We start from the raw sequence: 25,035 nt of genomic DNA on the forward strand, positions 1-25,035 counted from the left end.
GCTTTTGAATTGGCCCCAGACGCAGTGACATTTTCTTTTTTTTGGCTGCTTTGAAAAAGGAAGAGAGGAGAAAATGTAGACTGTGACATTAAAGATGGATGGGCCTCAGACAAATTGAACAGCTTTGAAGGCTTCCCCAGAGCTGAGCAGGCGGAGGGCAGGTCTCCACGGTGCGCTTCTGGGAGATGCAGGCTCTCTTCCTAAGCCTGGTGAAAGCCGCATAGCGAAATGGCAGCTTTCAGGCCGGCCCGCTACCAAGGACGTTTAATATTTAACATTGTTCTGGCTGGCGAGTGTGCCCAGCTTGGCTCATCTACTCTGGTTGACATTTGTAGCAGCAGCTCTTGGAGGTGCAAGGTTGGGCATCAGGCAAAGGCCAGCTCCTGGGCTTTTGGGTCTGCTGGGGAAGGCCTTTGTAGGAGCCACGTCCTAATCAAGGCACGTTGTGTCCTGGGCCTGACTGTGCACCCAGCAGGTTGCTCCGGTTGGCCCCACTTGTGTGTGAAAGGCAGCCTGAAGGGATAAGAAGATGATTTAGGAAGAACTGTTGCCCCAGGAACAGGAACAATGAAATGGGACCTCTTGGCTAGCCTATCTGTGACCCCTTACTGTGCAGGGTGGAGAGTGGGGGAAGAGACACTCCAAAGAGAGACTAAAACTGCCTATGTGGCACCCCTTGATTCCCCCAGCAACCCCCAAAATGAAGACTCTCCATCACCCCCAAACTTGGTCCAGAGCAGAGCCAAGCCTCGTGTGTCTTCCTCATCTTTGACATTCCCCATTCCTCAGCTCAGTTTCCATGCTGTGCCTGCCGGGATCTACATCCGTGTAGGGAGAAGGACCCCCCCCCCCCCCCGGCCCTGCGTACCCACAAGAATGATATCCTGTTGTCTAGATCCGTCAGCAGGGGAAGCAAGTGATACAAACGGTTAAAAAAAAAAAAAGTCACTCTGTGCCTGGACCTACGCATGAGTGGCTGACTTTAGTGGTCATAGCTGGTACCAGTCAGCAGAAAGAATCCCGTCTAGTTATATGTTATATTGGCTTCAATTGGTGTTGGCTACCAGTGACCCCCTTTTGATTAGTATAGCTGAATTGACTTTTCTTGCCTTTGGGCTCAGATCCCCACAAATAGTGGGGTGGCAAGCAGTGGCAGTGGGGTCTGTAGTGGGGAGGGAACTTCAGGGACTTAACTTCATCTTGTTAATGTCACGCGTCCTTACATGATGGGAGCCCAGCGCTCCCACGTAATGAATTTCTCCTCTGGTAATCATTCACCAGTGTGCGTTATGACCTGTGTATTTTTTGCTGTGCTACACACTTCCAGACTTCCACAGTGACTTGTCGGCACCTAGGAAAAAATGAAATGGATATGACCCATCTCTTTGAGACATGCCCTCCCCAGCTGCCTTTCGTCTTGGTTGAGAGAAAGAGTAGGTGGGAGCCCCTGGAATGGCCACGGGGGGCTGTGATGTGACTCCAGGTCGGTCTCCCAGGCAGATTAGTGTAGGCGTGCCAAGCCTGAAGCATTCTTGCTATGTTAAGCCCCAGTGTTGGGTCCAAGTGGCTCCGCCGTGGCCTCCGCCTTCTGCACCTCTTGTTGGCTGTGGTACAGTGAGCTGTGCAGGCAGCTTCTTTCTTCTTGAAGGCATGGGTGCGAGCGGTGGCACCATTCGACATCTGGACACCCCATGGGTTCCTGACGACTCTGGGGTGATGGCAGGGCACAAGGCTATCGTCTGAGTCCCGTGGGTGAGTGTCGCCATCTGCAACTGCAATTCTAACCACGCGGTCAGTTGTAAGAAGGGGTTTATAACCAGCCTTGATTGCACTGAGGGATCGTGATGTCTAAACAACAGATGGGAAAACAACCAAGATTTCCACTCTCTACCTCTTCACTGGGGGAGTGAGCAGGGCTGAGGGAGTTGCTGGGTGGCCTCTCGGGTGGCTGTCTATAATTAGGGCAGACACTGCTTCCCGCCCCCATTTTCTGCTCTGGTTTTATGCACTCAGTGTAATCAGACCACAAACACTATTTTGTTTGTTTGTTTGTTTGAATACTATGGGCTCTTGAATTCTAGCAAAATCCTTAATAGAACAGAAACACCTTGACCAGTATTACCAGATAAAATGAAGACTACCCAGTTACATACGGATTTCCCATAAACAATAAATAAGATTAATTGAAATAAATCCCCAAATAAGATTAATTGAAATACATCCTAAGTGATATATATACACACATATATATATACATATATATATATACATACACACACATATGTATGTATGTATATATAAGATGCTTAGAAAAAAATGTGATGGGCTGGCCCGACAGCTCACGGAGTGAAAAAGTGTTTGCTATGCAAGCCTGACCACCTGAGTTCATCTCTGGAACCCATGAAAGTTGTCTTCTAATTTCTAACCTGCATTGTACCACACAGGCAAGAGTGTACGCACACACACACACACACACACACGCACGCACGCACGCACGCACGCACGCACACGCGCACACACACGCACACACACACACACACACACACACACGCTCATGCACTATATGCACACACAATAATAATAAAAAACCTCAAACGTGATAAATTTACATAATGCAATATTTTTACATTGTTTTAACCATTTTGAAGTAAACAGTTCAGTTGTACTAAGTACCCTCACAGTGTTGTATAACCACTACGCATTCCCAGAACTTTCTCATGGCAAACTCTATACCTTTAACAGTAACTGCCAATTCTTCTCTCCTTCTTGCCTCTGGAACTCCCTAACCTACTTTCTGTCTGTATGAATTTGTCTGTTCTACATACGTTATATAAGTGGATCCACAGACATTTGTCCTATTTGGCTTATTTTACTTAGCACAATGTTTTCAAAATCCATTCATGTAACACGTGTCAGAATGTCATTCTTTTGAAAGCTGAATAATGTTCTTTTGTATATAATAGACATTTTTGTTTATCCTTTTTATCTGTTTATGGGCATTTGTGTGTTCCCTCTCTTTGACGGTAGAGAATGATATTGTTCTGAACACAGCTGCCACATGAATCTGGACTTTCAATTATTTTGGGTATATAGACCAAGCAGTACAACTATCAACTCATGTGATGACTCTGTTTACCACCTTGAGGAACTGCTGTACTATTTTCCTGAGTGGCTGCATGGGCCATTTAAAAAATATTAATTAGGGCTGGAGAGGTGGCTCAGAGGTTAAGAGCACTGACTGCTCTTCCAGAGGTCCTGAGTTCAATTCCCAGCAACCACATGGTGGCTCACAACCATCTGTAATGAGATCTGGTGCCCTCTGCTGGCCTGCAGGCATATATGCTGTATATACTATAAATAAATAAATGTTTAAAAAATATTAATTAAAAATAATTACACTATTAAATGCCCCTCCCCCAATTTCCTTCTTTCTACCCCTCCCAAGTCCCCTCCTCAAACTCCCTCCAAAGTTCATGGTCTCCTCTTCTTTACCCATTGTTGATACCAATACACATAAGTGAATAAATACAAATACAACCCTCTGGGTCCATTTCGTGTTCCTGCATGTATATGCTTCTGGGGGTGACCACTTGGTATTGAATAACCAACCGGGGGCTTATCCCAGGAAGATTAATTCTCTCAACAGTTGTTAATTGCTTATAGTTCTTCATCTAGGATGGGTCCTATCAGCTCTACTCCACCTATTCAGGAACGTCAACTAATGTTGGACTTGTTAAGGTCTTGTTTAGGCAGCCATGTTGTTGAGATTTCATGGGTATAGCTTCCCTGTCATAGCTAGAAGGAAACTTTCACAGCAGACTTCCTGGTCCTCTGGCTCTTAGAGTCTTTCCAGCCCCTCTTCCTTGATCTCTCCTGAGCCTTAGGTGTAGGAACTGAGCTGTAGGTGATCAGTCAGGCTTGGGCACCCCACAGCCAGTTGCTCTCTGCATTTTGACTACTTGTGGTTTTCTGTAATTGTTTCCCCCTGCTTCACAAAGAAGTTGGTTTGATGAGGGGTGAGATCTACATTTATCTACGTGTGGCGACTAGGTCCCTGGTAGGAAGCAGGTCTGGGCCATGGAACTGTTTTATTGGCTAATTCTGGCAACACTTCAACTGTTTCAACAGAATTTTCATTTGAATATTTTGTTTAATTTAGAATACCATAGTTAAATAGATACCAATAGTGCCTACATCCTCACTGGCACTTGTGGACATGGTTTCTCTGCCCGGACTCTCAGAGGTTATAGACAGTAGCTGTAGGGCTTTGGGCTTACTATTTGTACAGCACAGGCACCCGAACACTCCTGGAAGCCAGAGATCAAAATTCACTCAGCCTGAGTCATGGCTTCCCAAGGTCACAGAATTGGAGGCAAAACTGAGTTCTGAACCATGATCTCTCAAGATCCCCAAAACAGCGTTTTCTTTTCCTTCCTTCCTTCCTTCCTTCCTTCCTTCCTTCCTTCCTTCCTTCCTTCCTTCCTTCCTTCCTTCCTCCCTCCCTCCCTCCCTCCCTCCCTCCCTCCCTCCCTCCCTCCCTTCCTTCCTTCCTTCCTTCCTTCCTTCCTTCCTTCCTTCCTTTCTCTCTCTCTCTTTCTTTCTCTTTCTTTCTTTTTCTCTCTTTCTCTCTCTTCCCTCCCTCCCTCTCTCCCTCCTTCCCTCCCTCCTTCCTTCCTTCCTTCCTTCCTTCCTTCCTTCCTTCCTTCCTTCCTTCCTTCCTTCCTTCCTTTCTTTCTCCCTCTCAGCATGTCCAAGTTCAAGGAAAGTGGAGGACTGGGAACTTCCAAAACCTTATGAGTGTTCTTTGAACACCCACGGGCCTTAAATACAGTTGACTCCAAAGAGCAACAGGAATTCTCAAGGAGGGGAGGATGAGAAGGTCAGGGAGATGAGAAGAGGAAGAGATTAGGCTAGCCCAGGTGGTCAAGCTGAACTGCCAGGGTAGTAGTGTTGACAGTTGGCCACCTGCACACCTAGTCAGCAAGAAAGAGTGAGCCGGGGAAAGCTGTGTTTTGGTTCAAGGCAGAAGCAGTCAAAGGCTTCATTGTGAGATTTATTAGTGGAGCTTTGCTCCAAACTGCTGCAACCTAGCTCAGCAGACAGCTCTGGCAGTCTTGCGGGGCAGACAGAACCACATTTCTGGGCGAGGCTGAGCCTGGGAGTGGAGGTGGGTCCCTGGTGCATGCCTGCTGGGCCAGTGAGGAGCTTGGTGAAGGACTTTCAAGGGGCCACTGCCCAGATTCTCACATCTCCAATGCCTGACCCCAGGACTTCACTTCTGCAGTGACTCAGGCCTTTCTGCAGAGGCCTGGGCTCCTGTGTGTGCATGGGATCAGACAGGGCCCGAGTCTGGGCTTGTGTACTCTGATCCTGCCCTGTGGGTTCTCTGTGGAAAGTTGAATGTGATGCATTGATGTCCTGGGGTACTAGAAGAGGTGAGGAATGGCTCTGCCCACATTTCTTTAGTCAAGGAGCCTGTATTTTGTTTGTTTGTTTGTTTGCACAGCCCTTGAAAACTTGTGGGGACTGGAAGAATGCGTCTCTACTCACGCACATCCACACAGACACACTCTGGAGGACACACCATCTCCAGGTTTGTTCCTGGCAGGGAAAGGAGAGGAAGCAGGTGTCTTTCTCTGGATAAACTCCAGGAACAATTTGGATCGTGGCTCCCCCCTGAGGTTTCTTGCTGAGGTCTCCAGGGAGGACTTGGAAGGAATAACCTGCTTCCAGGAGCATCTTCTCATAGTCACAGAGAAAGCCCAGGAATAAAGGCGGGCTAGCCTAGTGCATTGTGGGGCGATCCATGAGGATGTGCAGGAGCGCTGAGCCGTGGGGATTCAGAGCCTAGCTCCACCTTTATCTCCACTCTCAGGACCCTGTCCAGTTAGCTGCAGATGGGAATGGGCACTGAAGGTACTGTCAGGCCCTTGGGAGGACATCAGGGTAGCTCTGAACCCATAACAGGTAGCAGGGTCTGTTCTGTCCTTTGTTCCTAACCCTACCTCACATGCTCTCCACTGAGGGATATATATATATATATATATATATATATATATATATATATATATATATTCCATATATATATATATATATATGGAATTCTGCTTAGCTGGGCCAGGAGTTATATAGCCTGAAGCCCTTGAGATTGGAAATAGACTCAGGTTGATGCTGTTTCTAGGTCCGCTCCGCTCCCACACCCCATCCCCACCACCAATGTGGTAGGGAAGAGATAGACAACCTCCAGATGGACCCTGTTCCCTGAAGCATAGGCCGGTTCCAACTGCATTTCACTGGCCTGCCTCCTCTGAGGATGTCGTAAACATTTCCAGAAGGATACAGATAAGAAAAAATAAAAAATAAAAAAAAGTTCTTACATAAACACTAGATGGCTAGCAACCGGGAGATGTTATTAGCTTATTAAGATTTTAAAAATACCCAAAGCTCCGTGAGAGGAAGGAAGAGATGTGCTCTCATTTCACCCTGTGTTCCTGTTGCAGGGGTCAGAAACACGATAGAAGCCCGGGTCTCGGGAGACTTGTGAAGTCCACCAAGATCACAGGAAGGGCGGAGAGCAAAGTTGCAGATCTGACTGTGGTGACCTCCGGAGGCCTGGGAGGGGCTGGAGGGTGGCTGCTCCTTCTGAAGATGAAGGGAAGCCACAGACTCATGTAGGTAAGAGCGAGCCTCCTCACCCTGCCCTTCAGTCACCAGTGTGACCTTCGCCCACAGTGACCACACTCTTAATGACTGCTTTGTGTCCTGGGAAGGCACTGACCTCTTCTTCTCAGGATCTGCAAAGCTTTCTCTGGGGCATCTTTCTTAGCTCCTCCCTCCTCCCTTCAGGAGTCAGAGTAAACAGCATTATCTCGGAGGCTCTTCCTTGATGACTTATTCAGAGACAACAATCCTGATGATCCCTGATGGAGGCACCTGCTAATTGCCATCGCTGCATTTCCGGTAACCAGTCCTGACTCCCAGTGTTTGGTTATCTGTTATTCTGTTCTCCCCCAGGAGTGTAAAAAGTCAGGAAGTGCTCAAAAACATTTCTCAAATAAAATGATCAGGTCAAATTTCCTTTTTGGGGTGTTGTGTGTGTATGAATAAAGCCCCAGGATGAGGTAAATTCAGCTCCAGTCTATAGCTTCCTCAGGGAGACGGTCCTCCTAAAGCTCTACCTGGCTTTCCTTGGTGAGTCATCCCCTGTGGTGGGGGTGGGAACTAAACAGTACTACCTTGGAGTGCATCTGGCTTCCTTTTGCCTTCGCTGTCCAAAGTCTGGTTTGTTTTGAATCCAATAACCAAAAAGCAGGGTCCCGAATCCCTTTGTGAGGCTGGGTGTGACAAGATATTCTCAGTGATAATCAAAGAAAGGGAATAGCTGCCTCACAGGAAGTAGGCATGGAGGTACAGACAATCCAGCGGCTGACTGGAGATCTTAGTACAATGGCAGGACCAGGTATAATGGTAGCACCCTAATGTGGACCACGCTGACCTTAGGAGATAATGCCTGTTTGCTGGTCACATGTTGTCTTCTTCCTTTTGCTGCAGACTACGGCTGCCCACAAGGACTATCCTGTGGGCCCATTTGAATAAAGTGACTGCTGTCTAAAGGGCGTAGGATGCAGGGACTAGAAGGCTAAGGGCCAGATCAAGGTTCAGACAGCGTGGTGTGTCCAGAGTGACTCAGTTAAGATGGCAGCCGCTGAATATCTGTGGAACAACCAATAATCAATGACCGTGGCTGTTATGTAACTGGTTCTGATAGTAAGTCTCTTTTGTGTGATTCTATATAAATGTCCCTGGGATGAAGAGTGTGTGCTCTTGCCCAGAATGGGTAAAGCATGTCTTTGATTCTGCCCTTTGGGTCTCTCCATCTGTGGACTTGGGGTGTTTATTTCCCTTTGTTGTTTGTGGGTTGTTTTTTGTTTGTTTGTTTGTTTTTGTTTTTTTGAGACAGGATTTCTCTGTGTAGTTTTGGAGCCTGTCCTGGATCTCACTCTGTAGACCAGGCTAGCCTCGAACTCACAGAGATCCACCTGACTCTGCCTCCTGAGTGCTGAGATTAAAGGCGTGTGCCACCACCGCCGCCCGGCCCATTATATAAATTTCTTAACATAATTTTTTGTTGAGTTTTTGGGAATTTCCCATCATGCACTCCAATCCAGCTCATTTCCCAGTCCCTCCATATCCACCTTCCAGCCCTGTACTATCCTCCCAAAAGAAAATTTTAAAAATATTACTTAAAACAAAAAATACAAAACAAACACACAAAAAACCGCTCTGCTCCTCCATCCTTTCTGCCTCTCCAACACCTCTTCATCCATCGTGGTGGTGTTGGGAGCTGCAGAGTGTCACAGTAGACCCTTTTGTCCACACAGCTTTACTTGCAAAATGCTCATCGCAATGAGTTGTTGGTCTGGTTTAAGGCCTCTGGCTTCTGGCACACCATCAGCACTGGACCCTCCTCACCAAAACTCCTCCTGGATCCCACTGTCTCAGTTAGGCTTCCTATTGCTGTGAAGAGACACCATGACCTCGGCAAGTCTTATATAGGAAAACATTTGACTGGGGTGCCTCACTTACAGTTTCAGAGGTTCAGTCCATTGTCATCACGACAGGAGGCATGGAGGCGGGCAGGCAGGTGTGGTGCTGGCTACATCCTGATCAGATGGCAGCGGGAAGTGGACTGAGAGTCACACTGAGGGAAGCTTGAGCACAAGAGACCTCAAAGCCTATTCCCACAGCAACATATTTCCTCCAACAAGGCCACACCTACTTCAGCAAGGCCACACCTCCTTCAGCAAGGCCACACCTCCTTCAGCAAGGCCACACCTACTTCAGCAAGGCCACACCCACTTCAGCAAGGCCACACCTCCTTCAGCAAGGCCACACCTCCTTCAGCAAGGCCACACCTCCTTCAGCAAGGCCACACCTACTTCAGCAAGGCCACACCCACTTCAGCAAGGCCACACCTACTTCAGCAAGGCCACACCTCCTTCAGCAAGGCCACACCTCCTTCAGCAAGGCCACACCTACTTCAGCAAGGCCACACCCACTTCAGCAAGGCCACACCTCCTTCAGCAAGGCCACACCTCCTTCAGCAAGGCCACACCTACTTCAGCAAGGCCACACCTACTTCAGCAAGGCCACACCTACTTCAGCAAGGCCACACTCCTAATAGTGCCATTCCCTTTGGGGGCCATTTTCTTTCAAACCACCATATCTGCCATTGCCTGGAGTCATGGAGATCTCACGGCCATGGTTCCACAGGACCAGTCCCTTCATGCACTCTGGCAGGTCATGGATGGGGTAGATGCTGGGACCGCCCCCCTCAGGCAAGGGGCAGAACTAGCTCTTCCACACCCGTGGAGAGGGGTGGGACCAGCTTTCCTGGGTGTGAGGTCAGCTCTCCCAGGAGAGATGGGGCCAGTTCTTCTCTTACAGTGTTCAGCTAGGAGCAGGGCCAGCATAGGGTGGTCAGGCTGAGCATAGCCCTTGGAGTTCAACACACATGGGTCCTATGGTCCCTGTGGTATCTTGGGCCATAGAGATGAACACAGATCCCAGCTGCAGCAGGACCATGAACCTAGACATGGCCCTTGGCAGCAGCTTGGGCCAGGACATCACCATGGCCCTGGTGGAAGCACAGGCTACCCAGATCAGTCTGGCTTCAGCAGCAGCATGATCCTAGGACACCAACACGGTCTCAGGTGACTGACCAGACCCCAGGTATCTGCATGGGCCTTGGTTATAACAGGAGCCCTGGACATCACATCAGACCCTGGCTGCTGTAGGGCCATGGACACAGACATGGCCCTTGGCTGCATCTGGGCCTGGATGACATCATGGCCGTAGGTGTCAGCATAGACTACTCAGATCTGCATGGTCCCCAGGCCCAGCATGGCTCTTGGACACAAACGTGGACTCAGCTGGGCGTCCAGGTCCTGAGCATCTGCTTGGTCTTCGGTGGTAACTGCAGCCATGGACATCAACACAGACCCCAACTGCTTCAGGGCTACAGACCTAGACATGGCCCTTGGCAGCAACTCAGGCCTGGATGTAATCATGGCACTGGGTGGCAGTGCAGGCCACTCAGCTTGGCATGGCTCTGGCAGAGGCACAGCCCTGGCCTCAGGTGGCCACCCAGACCCAGACCTCAGGCATCCGTGTGGCCTTTGGTGGTAACATAGGCCATGGATGCCAACACAGACCCTGGCCGTGGTAGGACCACGGTCCCAGACATGGCCCTCAGCAGCAGCCCGACGTCACCATGGCTCCTGGTGGCAGTATGGGCTCCTCGGGTCTGCATGACATAGCCGGAGCATGGCTCTAGGGCACCAGCATGGCCTCAGGTGACGGGCCAAACCCCAAGTATATGGTGGTAGCAGGAGCCACAGACATCAACACAGACGCTGGCTGCAGTAGGGCCATGTGGTGATATTTTATTTGTGCTGAAATGTGGCGACATTTTATTTGTATGTTAACAAATAAAGTTTGCCTGGAGATCAGAGGAAGCAGCAAGCCATTTTAAGTAAACACAAAAGTCAGGCTGTGGTAGACAGGAAGTAGATCACATTTGGAAGCTGCAGAGTTGGTGAGGTAAGGTTGGCTGGTGGCTTTCCCTATTTCCCTGATCTCTAAGGCCTTCACCCCAATACCTGGCTCTGTGTTTTTCATTTATTTATTTATTTATTTATTTATTTATTTATTTATTTATTTATTTATATTTTATTTTATTTTACAATACCATTCAGTTCTACATATCAGCCACGGGTTCCCCTATTCTCCCCCCTCCCACCCCCTCCCCTTACCCCCAGCCTACCCCCCATTCCCACATCCTCCACTGTCTTTTTTATTTAATAAGAACATTTAGAAATTTGTCCACAGGGCCACCTAGACATGGGCCCTCAGCAGCAGCCCAGGCCTGGATGTCACCATGGTTCTAAGTGTTAAGCAGGTCACCCACGTCAGCCTGTTCCTTACCCCATTGCTTCTTCAGCTCCGTCTCTTTCCACAGCACATGAATCGCTCTGCTTCTCTTTCTCTTCCATTTCTCCAGCATGTATTTGCTCATCATAATGATGTCTACCCACCTGGTGCTGTGAGGACCCAGGCGGGCCTGTGGCTGTCTTTCCCCTGCCTGAGCCGAGAGTTCCACGGTATGAATATTTTTATTTATTCAACTGAGCATTATTGGTGAAACTATTAAGGCAACTCCACGTAGTTAAAAGGGAGGTTTATTTTGTGGGGTAACTTACAAGTGAAGGGATAGGCTACAGGGTCTGGGAAAGGTGTGACGCAGTCCCGCGGTGTTCTCTGGAGAACTCTGCTCGGTCCACCTCCAGCATCCAGGGTCTAGGAACCAAGAACCAAGAGAGCCCGAGCATGTGGATCTCAGGTCTTCAGAGTCCTCTCTTGGCCCTGCCTTGTAGGCGTGACAGTTACCGAAGCCTCAATGGGGGTTGGAACTTCCAGGTCAAAGCTGGAATGGCTACCCACTACAGAGCATCAGGATTTTATTGATTTTTTTTTTGTGTGTATGTGGATATTGTCTCTGTATGCTCACATGTGCAGGCACCTGTGGATGCCACAAGAGGGAACTGAGTCCACAGGGAAGTGTAAACCCCTCATCAAAGAAACCTCTCTGTAACTGACGGAGACCATTAGAGAAAACCACAATCAGTGAAAAACTGTGCACCTAAGGCTCAGGGAACATTGTGGAACCAGGTGGTGGAAAGATTGTAAGAGTCAGAGGATCGGGGTTTCGCCATGAGATTGTGTCTCCCAGTGCTATCAGAAGCTATACCCGTAAAGTCCCACCAATGTGACTTCCTAAAAAAAAGAATGATCGCCGGGCAGTGGTGGCGCACGCCTTTAATCCCAGCACTCGGGAGGCAGAGGCAGGAGGATCTCTGTGAGTTCGAGGCCAGCCTGGGCTACCAATTGAGTTCCAGGAAAAGGCGCAAAGCTACACAGAGAAACCCTGTCTCGAAAAACCAAAACAAAAAAAAAAAAAACAAACAAACAAAAAAAAAAAACCAAAAAAAAAAAGAATGATCTGAGCAAGGACAACACCAGTCGATATGCTAACGTGGGTAGAGGAGAGAACACAGGGCCTCCACCCTACACAGAGAACTACAGCCAACCAAGGAATGCCAAGAGCAGAAGAAGAAATCTTCCCCAGGGAAGAGCACACCAAATGGTTTTCCAATACCAAATAGTCAGCCCTGAAGACATACATACATGTAACAGTATACGGACAGAGTCAATTATATTTAGGAATGTATATGTATATAGATATACACATGTACGTATAACAACAATTAATGGAAAAAGAGACCATATATTTGAAAGAGAGCATAGAGGGGTATATGGGAGGGTGTGGAGTGAGAAGGAAAGGCATAATAATAATCTCAAATGACTCAAAAAATAAAAAATAAAATGAAAACCCAACCCAGAGAATGGAAGAAAACATCTGGAAATCCCATATCGATTTAGGGACTAGTACCCAGGCTATAGACCAGTGGTTCTTAGAGCAGAAAGAGCAACAGGATTCCCTGGTGGGTTTTTTTGAAATAGAGAACCCCTGGGCCCTGTCTCCAGAGCTTCTGATTCAGTAGGTCTGGGATGGAACCCAAAATGTGCATCTCCAGTAAGCTCCCAACTGATGATGCCAGTGCTGCTGGCCTGGGGCCAGGCCTGGAGAGCTCTCCCAGGCCTTGAGGCCATCAGAGAGGTTGAGAATCAATAGTAAGAGAAGAAAGGAAGCAGCACAAAATCTGAAGCGACCGATCCAAAAGAGGGATCTCAGCTTCTGAAGTCTGTCAGGTAAGATCCACCGGTAGTTAGATACTCCCCGCGGCCAGGTGAGCCATTGTTGACTTCAGGATATCTTCATTTTTATAAAATGTTGACAAGTTGTACAAGCTACTAACTCCAGTGTTGAGTAATATTGTCTCAAGAGAATGACAAACCATCTCAGTTTATCCAGAATGAAGGTCATTTGTATTCGCTCCAAATTCATATGTTGAAAGTCTAACTTCCTCTGAGATGGTATTAGGAGGTCATGGGGTCTTTGTGTAGTAACTAGGTTTAGATTAGGTAGCAAGGATGTGGCAGTCAAAGAATCTCACCAAGGAAAGGTGAGACAGTGCACATGAGGGAAGGAAGCTATCTACAAACCAGGAAGCCACCAAATGGGCTGGTTTCTTGATATTGGACTTCTCAGCTTCCAGAAGGAAGAGCATTAAATGGTTAGGATGCCTGATCTAAGACATCCTCTTGTGGCAGTCCAAGGTGACTAACAGGGAGTGTTTCCCAGGACACAAAACTCTGAGTGGTAAAATCCAGAAAAGTGTCCAGCACACGGGACGATCTCGTTACCCAAATCCCGGCCCTCTTTGTCTTCAATAAAGACAATGCAGGAAAAATACTTCTGGCATAATGTTTATTTAAATAGTAATCTTAAAAAGGCTTTATACAAATCATATAAACACAGTTTGACATCGTTTATTTTTTACATTGAAGAATCACAGTAAAAGCTCTCGAGTTCCCGTGATCTGGCTCAGCCAGTGAATGGTCAAATCCCGTTAACCGCACACCCTGGAAAAGCTTCACTTTCCCCCACCCCTATTTTCTTGTCATTCATGCTCATCCCTGTGAACTCCCCATCCCCACCAAAGAGAGAAAGCAACCCTGTGGCCCTGTGGACCACCTAGTCCCGGAGAGCGTGGAGGTAATGTGTCATTCAGTACAAGGCAAAAATAAGAGATCAATACTGTGAGTTAGGTTTCCCAAAGGGAACCGTTCAAGGAGATGGACCAGCTAGCCTATCTGAAGATAAAGAGAACCAATGCACCAAGGTGTCCCCTGGCCAAGTTAGAATCAGACCCTGCTGTCTTTCTTTACACCTTTCAACAGACCAGCCTCCAGCCTTGGTGAGGTATCTACTTGTAGCCCTGGGCACCCTGTTTCTGTTTAGCTCTCAGGGTCCACTCAGAGCCTCAACTCAGCCGAAGTGAAATGGATGCAGGACTTGTAAAAGGGATACAGGTTGAGTGGCATGGAACAGAACTGCAGGTCTATAGACAGGGCTGGTCTTTGGGGAATTATAGCAAAATGGTCCACTGGGCATGAGAGGGCCAGGACTCCCAGAGTGGGCCTTTGAATGTCTCTCCTCCCTAGAGGCTCTCAGGGTTCTGAATCCTAGCTGCATGGAAGGGTGAAGAGGAGAATGAGCGAATACAGACTTCCTTCTACCGCATGCCCAGCTCAGAGGGCACCTAACACTAAGCCCCCCAGGGCTTAACAGCTTAGCTTTCCACCTCTACCACTGTGCCAAGGAGTGCCAAGATCAGCAGTAACACTCAGGCTCTAGGTCAAAGTCACAACACCACCACTGAGTTCCACGTGACCACGCACATACACAGTAGATACAGAGAACTCAAAGGTGCGCAAAGACACACACACACACACACACACATGTGAATAAATAGCTGTCGGTATGACCGTTTCCCTCTCTGCATACAAAACACCGTGACGTTACCATCTGAACTAGCGTTTTCCTAAGTTAACGTTTAAAGGAACCAGCCAGTCCCGTTCACCCTGCTCCTTTGGCCTGGGTACAAGACAAATGAAGTCGTGGATGACCACAGCAGCAAAAACGGTCAGTTTGTCACTTATATGCAACAGCCAGGGCAAACTGGTGGGGCTCGTCATGGATTTCTAGAGCACAGACAATCTCTAGGCATTAACACAAGGTCAAGATTTGGATCTTGAGGACAATCTTATCCTTCACACAGTTCCGTTCTGTTTCTGACACCTCCCTTTCAGGAGTCATCTAGGGTTCTGGTTTTCCCCAGGGAGCGGGACTCATTCCGCTGTGGCTCAGCGGTGGGTAGGTAGGGGGGCTGGGAATGGGGTCACTGGGGTCAGAGGAGGAGGAATGCCTTAACTTGTGAGACCGTCGTGATTCCTACCCAGAGGGGAAATACATTTTTCTTCATTTTTATCAAGGCACTTTATAAAAAACACATAAACTGCTGCGTGTGTGCGTGTGGGCGTGCATGTGCATGTGCGAGTGCGTGCGTGCGTGCGTGCGTGCGTGCGTGTGTGTGTGTGTGTGTGTGTGTGTGTGTGTGTACATGGCACATATGTGTATGAATAAGAACTGAAGTCTTCCTGAGGTTGAAGCAGTGTGGTGAAGTACTTCACCCACAGCACTTACAGACTTGTAGGTAGAGGCAACTCATGCATGTCCTTGACCTCACGTCCCTGCAAGGATGGAGCCTGCTCACAAGAGATCAAGGTTATCAACCTATCAAGGAGATCGATTCAACAAAATGTCTCTGTCCACATTGCTCATTCTTCCCAACACAGGCTGGGCGTCTCTTTCTTTCTTTTCCCTTGTTCTTTCTATCTAGAGGTCAGGAGGAAAACACACCATCCACCTGACTTCCCATCCTGCTCTGAGAACAGAAAATAGAGACTGGCAAAATCTCCCTCTCACCCCCTCACTCTGTGTGTGTGTGTGTGTGTGTGTGTGTGTGCCCGCGCGAGCGTGCGTGCATGCGCACAGGTGAATATATGTATACTTTGCAGAAGAACAAATAGGAGGAAAAAGAAAAGGCAAAGCCACCAGCAGAGGCCCCACAAAGGGACACCCCACAGCCACAAACTCTGGGTCAAGATTAAGGAATGGCCCCCCAGTCATCAAAGCATTTTAAGGCTTGTCTGTGTCTAACCATAGAGGTGTGTCTATGGATTCTGGCATATGAAGTTTCTGTTCTGGTTTATTTTAAATTGTATATAAGAAAGAATTGTTCAAGCTGACCTTAAAATGGCAATCTTCCCCTGGATTAAAAAAAGTTAAAGGCAATAACATCCTACTTCAATATGCTAGGACTGAAAAAACGGCAGCTCCTAGGGTAGGCTGGCAGAATTTGAACACAACCCCAGCAAGTCTCGTGAGGTGTGAGGCCATCTGAGGGCAAGCTAAGCTGGGTGGCTCTTGTTTCTTAAGTTTCATTTCTCAAGCTGGAAGGGCTGGAAAGACCCTCGGCTTTTCAAGTGTCGATTAAAGAGGAAGGGAGTCACGGTCCTCTCTCCACTTCCCACTGGATAAGCCATTCTCTTCTGCCTCTTTGAGTTGCTCACAGACCAAAAAAGATAAAAACAATAACAACACAACCATAATCGTAACGAACCCACAAGCGAAACAGAACTGTGACTCCAAAGAGATGCGCTCCTGTCTGTCCCGGCAGAGAACACGGCCCTGCTCCTGCGTTAACTTGGCCACCCCAGTCCTGGGTGGGCAACAATTCCCCTCGTGGCTGCATCTCACTTTTTCCCTAGACTAGCCTGTCTGTCCTGCCCATACCTTCAGTGTTCTGGATTGGTTTGATTGAGATTATGGCATTCAGTTTCCAAAGCGGGGGGGAGAAAAAAAAGTCCTCTTCGTTAGCCCCTCTTACTGGAATGAAACGTCAGAAGCGGCTCAGGCGCAACCTGTCACGCCTCCGAGCAACACTTCTGCTGGTTCATCTTGACCTTGTGCTTGAGGCCGTCGTAGAGCTCGAAGTTGTAGTTCTCCAGGGTGGTGCAGCTGCGCGAACTCAGGCCGGAGTAGGAGCAGGTGCAGTAGAGGAGGAGGCCGGCGCAGGTGGCCCCCAACAGGACGCCCAGCGAGCTCATGGCGATGATGGTGATGAGGATGGGGTCCAGTGTGTAGAGCCAGCTCTTTTCTTTGCCGGAGGAGGGGCCCCCAGCTCCTGAGGTATGGGAAGAAGAGTTGCTCCAGTCTCCCTCATACTCATCTACGGCACAAAACACACAAGATTGTAGGCATGGAGACAGGGCGCGGGCTCCCCAGCCCCCGAGTCACTTTGGGGCTTAGCAGTGAGCGGCAGGCACTTGGGAAACTTGCTGTGTCATTTGGGGCCCCCACCCCCGTGACCTAACCTCTTCTCTGACTCCATTCTCTCGTCTGTAAAGTGGAGACAGTAATACGACAATCTTCTGGGTTGTTAGGAGGATTAAGAGAACCAAAAATTGTCAAGGGCTTGCAGCCTGGCACATGGTAAGTACAGCCCCCCATCTATCTATCTATCTATCTATCTATCTATCTATCTATCTATCTATCTATCTATCTATCTATCTATCTATCTATCTACCTACCTACCTACCTACCTACCTACCTATCTATCTATCTATCTATCTATCTATCTATCTATCTACCTACCTACCTATCTGTGATATCATTTTATTTATTTATAAAGGGTAGCCCAGGCTGGCCTTGGACTTGCCTCTACTTTGTGAGTGGTGGGATTACAGGCATGTACCACCCCACCCAGTTTTGTGTGCAATAAGGATCAAGCTCAGGGCTCCATGCATGCAAGAAAAGCACTTTGCCGTCTGAGCTATAGCCCCAGCCCTGTGCATTTGGTATTTAAGGGCTGGTGACGTAGTACTTGCCTAAAATGGCGGAGGTCCTAATTTCAATCCCCAGTACCACAGAATAAATACATAGATAAATAACTGACGTTTAAGTAAACCGACTCCCATGACACAGTCCAGGTTTTGTTGTTTCGTTTGCTTTTGCTGGTGACAATCAAACCCAGGGCCCCGTGCACTCTGAGCAGGTGTACCACCACTCTTCTGTGTCCCCAACACTCAGGGGGACTGTGCAGTGCCCAGGACGGCCATGTGTCACAGACACACTTCCTTGTACCTTCTCATCCCTCACTTCCCACTGCCTCGAGTCAAATCAAAGGCCAGGCTGCGATTGTTTTCACACCATGAGTTTCTCCACTTAGCATTCCTGGCCATACCAGTAGCAAGATTTCCTTCCCAGCCCTCAGCCCTCCCTTGACAGGTGTACTTTATGGGTACAGATTAAACTGGCCTCCACCGTTCATGTTTAAGTTCAAATCCTTAGCACTTTATTAGGATGCGATCTTCCTGGGAGTCAAGGCCTTTGCTGAGGCAACAAGAAGAGGTCGTTAGGCTGGGCCCTACCCCGATCTGACTGGCACTTTAGGAAAAGGGAGAACGTAGACGTGAACAAATACGGAAATGGCCATGCACAAGCCAGGGAGAAAAAGGGATGGGCCGGGGAGGAAGGGGTGGAGAGAGGGAGAGGAAAGAGAGGAAGAAAACCTCATCGCTTTCACAAGGAACCAGCCTGGTCTGTACCTCCCCCCAGGACAAGCCTCCAAAACAGTACGAAAGTAAATTTCTGTGGGTAAAGCAACCCCACCCCAGAAACACTCGGCTTGCGGCCTTACCATCGCCTTAGGAAAAGGACAGCCTCACGAGTCTAATGTAGGAGGAGCAAGGCATTGACTACGTGCAGGACCCATCTGCTCAGGGGCCGCTACGATGTCCAAGAGGAAAGGAGAGGGGTGCTATGTTTTTTGTTAGTAGGTGCTGCCACTGAGGTTTAAAGGACCTGGGTGACCAGGTACCTCACCCCAGGCAGTCAGCAAGCAGTTAAAGGGCCGGAGTCAGCTTCCCGCATCCCCTTCCTCTCCTCTCTCTTTAGCGCTTCTGAGTGATCGATTGCAGGCTCCCATGCAGGCCAGCCGTGCGCTTTTGCCCATAAAAGGGGAGTTAGAGCGGTGTTGGCAGGGAGACCCTGCAGCCAGCTCACAAGGTGCTGTTTAGGTTTGTCCCTCCGGTTTCTATAACTACGCCTGGAGTTTCTGATTAAGGTCAGGTTAAAAGCGACTGCTTAGAAACCGTTCTGAATGTTCAGTCTTGGTCTGAAGTTGATCTGTGAGTGGGATTTGGTTGTCGGGGCTCCCAGACTTCAGGCCTGGCTCTCGCAAAAGCCCAGGAGACCGTTCACGACTGAATTGAAGGTAGAAATGACACCTATGCGTTCGCCTCCCCATCCCCAGGACTCTTGAATTAGCCTCTAGAAGTATGTGCATTTGAAATGCAAAAACAGAGCTTGGAATAAGTGTGAAAAAAAATGAGGTGGGCAGCGTGAACCCAACCCTTAAATCTTCAATAAGCAAGATGTGGCATCTTGGATAGTGTAACAAGGTTTCCCTGAAAGCGGCGGAATGAGCTGCCTGTGCTAGCTAGCTTGAGACTGTTCACCGGTCAGATAATTCACACAGGCCTTTCTGTGAAGGTCATAGAGGTCCATCAGTGGCAGCAGGGAGGGGCTCACTTTACACCCCTAAAGGGTTTATCCAGATCTGAAGTCCACTGATAGAGAAAGTTGCCTGTTTCAGATTAGGCCAAGGGACTCCGATAAACTTTCTCAACCGGGAGATTTGACCTTGGCAAAGTAATTAATGGTTTCTTCGTTCTCCTCTGGGTTCTTTTCACTTGTATTTCTGACTGATCGTTCTAAATTCTGGCCTTCCAATAGCCAGAGCATTATTTTTGTCGACGTTTTTTATAACCAAAGTTGAATTTCATGATTATCTGTTCAATCATAGTAATACCCACCATCAATTTCATCTTCATAGCCCTCTCCCCCACGGATTTCTGGGATGTCCACTATGAAAACAAAGAAGAAAAAAAAAAAGGAAACAAACACACCAGATTATCAGAAGTTCTGTCATCACAGGTAAAAGGCCAAGAGTCAACCCTTTCTGAGCCTGGTTCCTCACTGTGGTGGGCTTCTAGAGAATCACACTTTTAGATCCCTCAGCATGCACGTCCCTAGATTACTGCTCCCGCGAACGAGCTTTCTTCCAACAATGACCAGAAAAAGAAAACGAACTAAGAAAGGTCACCTCTTTGGTCAGAAGTAACCTCTGTCCCCTGTGTTTTTCCCACTCTTCCATTACCGACTGAGGTTTGGGTTTCGGGAAGGCCCTGTGGCTCCTGTGTGCACCCTCAGCCACCGCTGCAGTGACCAATACTTAAGGTAGCAAAACTAAATGCCCCCCCCCCACGCATGAATCCAAGTAGACAAAAAGGGCCAGAGTCGCCACGCTCCTCCGGATTTCGATAAACATATGGCAATTGAAGGAAGTCGTGTTTCATCATCAGATACCTTGATACAAACGAATTGGAAATAATGTCTTAATGTCTTCCCCCTTTCATCTGTCTGCGATTTCTTCCCTTCCTCATCTCAGGCTATTTTTGTGTTTTTGTGCCCCCCCCCACACAGTTTAGAACAGATCAAACATAGGCACCCAATCTGATTAGTTCTGGCTGGAATAGAGCTACGTTAATTTACTCTGAAATTTTCCAGTATTATCAATGCCTATCTTTTTCTTTTATATGATGATTCGAGGGCTTGGAAGTATGGGCATTTTATGCACCACGCTGTCCAACTTCCAGAAATCAGAACCAATGAAAATTACCTGTCTAAAGTGTTAAAACATTTCAAAAGAGACTCCAACGTGTGATGGTAAGCAGGGTCTTCTCATTTCTGCCCAGGTCTCAAGCTAATTAGGACACTCAAAGCCTCAACCAGCTGAAGCAGCAATGAGAAGACAGACCTTTAGGCTACACGAACCATCTTGCTCATCAGCATTGTCTATCGGGGGACCATCACCTTGACCACGAACTGAACTGAGGATGGATCCATCACTGTCACCCTTAAGAAGCTACTCATTTTCGGTCCTATTAAAAGTCTTCTTCATTCCTGGCCAGAGCGCTAAAGCATGTTCACGTCCCCTGCAGCCTCTAGAAAAGGACACACAGAGCAGCCTGCCAAGATCCACTCAAAAGGACCAATGCCATGTGGCACCAGTCCTCTCTCAAGCCAGCCCGCTCCTGGCATGCTTTTAGCACAGCAACTGGCACCTGCAGGCCATGCCAGCTTTCCTACCTCGATGCCCATCTCCTGCATTATTCTCCAGGCCCTCACAAAGCAGGCTGTTTCTTTGGAATGAAGATGTGAACAGGATTCAACAAGAGGCAGGTGGTGTCTCTCACAGGATCTCACGGAGCTTGTGAAAGTCAACCCAGACTTTTTTTAAAAATAGGAATATATATATATATATATATATATATATATATATATATATATATATATATTTAAAAATAAGACCCTGAAAAAAGCTCACATTTCTGACAATTAATCACTTTAATGGGATGCTCATGTGTCTTAGCATCTTCATGGTTAGAAGCTACAGAATACTGGATGCATGTTATATGTGAGTCAGACGACTGCAAGAACCATGGGGCTCCTAATAGCGACTTCTGGGCCAAACCCTGTGCTTGCTTCAGGTGTTTGGTCTTTGTCAAAGACAAGAACAATTCTCCGAGGCTGGAGTGTCACCTTGTTCCATCTCACAGCCCAGAGAAGACCAAGGTCACCACTGATCACAGACGACAGAGGGGGTGGATGTGGCGTTGATCTTGAGGAGGAAAGAATGAATGGATGGCAGTGACCGTGGGGACATCCCCCCCCCCCAGGCTTGTTATCTCTAGAGGCAGAGGACTGGAAAAGATGGCTTCCTAAGAACTGGCCCATTTCTAAGTTTCAATGGAATCGATTGCTCAGTCCCAGCTGAGATTCTGCACCTGGAGAATCAAAGGCCACTTAAGGTAAGGAACACTTCAGTGGATCCTCCGCTCCGCTCTTGGAATAATCACCGATCCCAGGAATGTGGGTGAGTGGGAAGGGGTCAAGAAAAGGATAAGTTAATCAACCTTTTCAAAAGCACATCTGTTCGCCAAGCCTTAAAGAGAGAATAGCACACTGGGGAGAATCCAAATAAAAGGAACATTTGTACAAAAAGCAATTTACTTTGATAGCAATTTCTCTGGTCCCTTTGCTCGTGTTCTTGATATCTGTATTTGATTAAGGGGTTTTTCTCTCAGAAGCCTCTTTGCTCTTCACTGGGCCCTTGCTTTTTCAGTTGAGCCCACGAGGTAAACCTAGGGATGCTTTTGCTTGCTTGTTTGTTTTTAGGATGCAGGAAGGAAGAAGGTGGTTGATACAGGAGGGTTCTGGAATTCTGGCAAAAACAAGTAAGAGTGGGAGGGGCCGTAGCCACCACAAAGTCCAAAAGGAGGGGTCCTGGCTCCCACATGAGACAGGAAGAAGGATGAGTTGGAGCTCCAGGCAGGGAGTGAGGTAGCAGCTGTGTGGGAGGGGGAAATGTCAGCCTGAGGATGCTGTGCCAGCTGGGGAACTGAGGACAGGTTGGAGATGACAAGGATTTAGAATCTAGCCGCAATGGGGGCAACACTTGGAGAGGATGATCCAAGATTGTGTTGGTGGTAAGGTGTGTGTGTGTATGTGTGTGTGTGTGTGTGAGCTAGGCTGGGGAGAGTGAGATGAATCACACCTCCCAGCAGCACAGGTCAGGAAGAGGCCTCAGCACCCACAGGACTTCCGCTTCCAACCTTTGTGTTCCCATGACCCCGTTCTTGGTCTCTGTGTGGATTCAGTCTCAGGCCAGTCTGCCCACAAAGCTTGGGTGCTAACTCTCAAAGGCCTAATGCAATGGCGGCCTTGCCCGTGTGGTTACTCAGCTGTTCTTGACTACCTCGGGCTGCTAAGACTTGTTCAGTTTCTTTGGGTAGGCAGGTCACTGCACATTGCCACTGTGTGTGTGTGTGTGTGTGTGTGTGTGTGTGTGTGTGTGTGTGTGTGTGCACGCACATGGAGGCAGAAGGACAACCTCAAATATCATCCTCAGATGCTATCCACCTTATTTTTTGCTTTTTGTTTTTTGTGACAGTTGGCCTAGAACTTGCCAATTCAGCAAGCTTGGCTGGCCAGTGAGCCCTATCGTTGGCCAGTGAGCCCCATGGCTGGCCAGTGAGGCCCATGGCTGGCTAGTGAGCCCCAGGGCTGGCCAGTGAACCCCAGAGATCTGCCTCCACCTATCCAGTGCTGGGATTATAAGCATGTATATCACACTTAGTATTTTTACCTGGGTTCTGCAGATTGAACTCAGGTTGGCACTTTGGATACCAACGAAACCATCATTCCAACCTCTCCACTCTGCTCCTCAGAAAGCAAGCATGCTCCTTAGCTGGGGTCCCAGGTGGCAGGATGTGCATCCTGTAACCACTTGGCTGGATCACTGGCTCATCGCTTTGCCAGTAGCTCCTAAGGACTTCTTATTTGTGATCTGAAGTTTGGAGATTTCCGTGATAGGCTTCACCCAGAAAGAGAGGCTGCACTACATTGTGCTTCAAAGCAGTCTTGACTAACCAATTAACCAACCGTCGCTTATAAGGAGGGTTTACTTGGAATGTGGGTAATAAAGATGTGTGGAATTGGGTATCTGTCATGAAGACACTCAGACCCAGACTAGCATAGGGGACAATAAAGCATTTGTAAAGGGCACTCCACAGTGCCTGCCGAGAGTCCAGGGGAGGAATTAAGCAAATGAAGCCAGGCAACTGTCAGCAAGGAAGATGTGGGAATAGGGAGGAGGGTTCTTGAACATTCAGATGCCTGCGAGGTGGGCTTGGAGATGTTCTATGCCTCATCTATTTGACTGTCAGGATCGGCATCTGAGCCTTTTCACCCACACACTTGTTTCCTGGCTTTTTGGCTTGTGGTCCCCCGTGACTCACAAAGCTCCCTCCATGTATTTATCTACCAGTGAGGCAGACCTGCCTGCTGTCGGCTGCTGAAGACCAACCAGTGCAGTGAGAGGGTGAGACGAGCCCAGATGACTGAAGGGCGCTAGATAGAGCTTGAGCCACCACGCCGGCAGAGCGGCCGCCATTTCAAAATGAAAACACCCGACTAACAAAACCCTGGCCGCTTTCATGTCGAAATGGAAATCTGAGGGCCAAGAGTCACCTTGTCCCCTCAGGCGTCCCTTTCTTTTTGCAGGCTCAAGAGACAAGTACTAGACGGAGCGCTCAGGTTCTTGCCTATCTCCGGCTATGCTGTGCTTTCAGAAGGAGAGACACAGTAGCGAGTTATTAAAACCTCTCTGGACTGCTCCAGGAACTCCCTCACCCTAGAAGAGTCAAGAATGGTAACACTATGCTTGATTGTATAGCAAGATTGTAACACTATAGCACAAACGGTGAGCAGCCGCGCCCACTCACAAAGAGCCTCCTCTAAAGAGAAGAGTTTCTCCCCTAAGGGGGCCTGGAATGCTGCCTGGTACTGTCAGACCACACAGGCTAGTCAGGGGAAACACCCCTCGACACTCCAACCTGCAGCTGGGAAACCCCCGGCAACCTTGATGTAGCTCTCCGGCAAGAATTCTTGCTCTTCCTTCCTTCCGATCCCCGCCCCGCCCCCCTCCATTACGATTCTTTGCGGTTATCGCTCCTTTCTGCCTTCGTTCGCCTTTCTGCAGTTTCTATCAGGAAATTCTCAGCCCTCACTTCCACCACTTGGTATGCTGTGGTCTACCGTGAGTGTATCGGCCGTGACAGTGTGCTGTGTACTTCCTGCATCGTAAAAGGAACTTCACAAGATTGCCCGGGGAATGGGCAGCCTGCTTCAAACCACTGGCTGCTTTTAGATAAATAATTTAAGACAGTCCCTCCCCGGGTCACTTGCATGCGATCATTTCGGAACACTGTCGCGCATTGATTTTCTTCAACGAGGCCCTTCCGTGACAACTCTGAGCAGGGGCTTGAGGGACCAGGCTTGCCACCCAGAGCGAGGGGCAAAGACACTCAGAGGAACACTTGGCCCAGCATTGCTCTGTCCCTGAACAGAGGCAGCATGGGACATAGAGGAGAACACAGGCCCAGGAGCATACATGTCCATTTCTCAGTTTGGTCCCAGATGGCAAAGCCCCTGTCTATCTTGACCTCCCTGAGTCCACTCTGGGCTTCTCTGCTCCGGAATGCCATCATTAACATTTACTTTTCCTTAAAAAATTTTTATTTCATTTTAACGTGTGTTTGTGTGAGTGTGCATGTCACATGTGTGTGAGCACCCATGGAAGCCAGAAGAAGGTGTTGGATATCCTGGAGCTGGAGTTACAGGTGGTTGTGAGCTGGTCATCTACAAGAACAGTACACACTCTTAACAGCTGAGCTATTTCTCCAGACCCCATCATCTGCCTTTCTGATGAGGGTTGACATACACAAGGAGACTTTTAAGCACAAGAGCCCTGCCATCCCGTA

At 48.4% G+C, this 25,035-nt stretch overlaps 1 protein-coding gene and 1 long non-coding RNA gene across 4 annotated transcripts in view; one reads left to right on the forward strand and one right to left on the reverse strand.

Annotated features, from left to right (window-relative positions):
- The first annotated feature begins 1,363 nt into the window (after positions 1 to 1,363).
- On the forward strand, positions 1,364 to 20,998 carry LOC107401007 (uncharacterized). 2 transcript variants are annotated; one of them, XR_013044124.1, is made up of 7 exons: positions 1,364 to 1,752; positions 5,507 to 5,593; positions 6,501 to 6,675; positions 6,847 to 6,960; positions 11,063 to 11,162; positions 19,485 to 19,585; positions 20,407 to 20,998. It is a non-coding gene; the product is annotated as an uncharacterized LOC107401007 (long non-coding RNA). The 2 variants fall into 2 exon arrangements; XR_013044123.1 differs by lacking the exons at positions 11,063 to 11,162; positions 19,485 to 19,585; positions 20,407 to 20,998 and having other exon boundaries at positions 1,383 to 1,752; positions 6,847 to 7,077.
- Nrp2 (neuropilin 2) overlaps positions 13,434 to 25,035 on the reverse strand; it is a 119,151-nt gene continuing 107,549 nt past the window's right edge. The window contains exons 16-17 of one of the 2 annotated variants that reach the window (XM_006975011.4): positions 19,465 to 19,515; positions 13,434 to 16,817 (exon numbers count right to left, since the gene is read on the reverse strand). In XM_006975011.4, coding sequence (XP_006975073.2) covers positions 16,513 to 16,817; positions 19,465 to 19,515 — 356 coding nt within the window. In that variant the 3' untranslated portion in view covers positions 13,434 to 16,512. The remainder of the gene's footprint in view (positions 16,818 to 19,464; positions 19,516 to 25,035) is intronic. The other variant, XM_015993914.3, reaches the window with a different exon arrangement.

The sequence above is a fragment of the Peromyscus maniculatus genome, chromosome 13 (assembly GCF_049852395.1).
Source record: "Peromyscus maniculatus bairdii isolate BWxNUB_F1_BW_parent chromosome 13, HU_Pman_BW_mat_3.1, whole genome shotgun sequence".
Taxonomy (NCBI): Eukaryota; Metazoa; Chordata; class Mammalia; order Rodentia; family Cricetidae; genus Peromyscus; species Peromyscus maniculatus.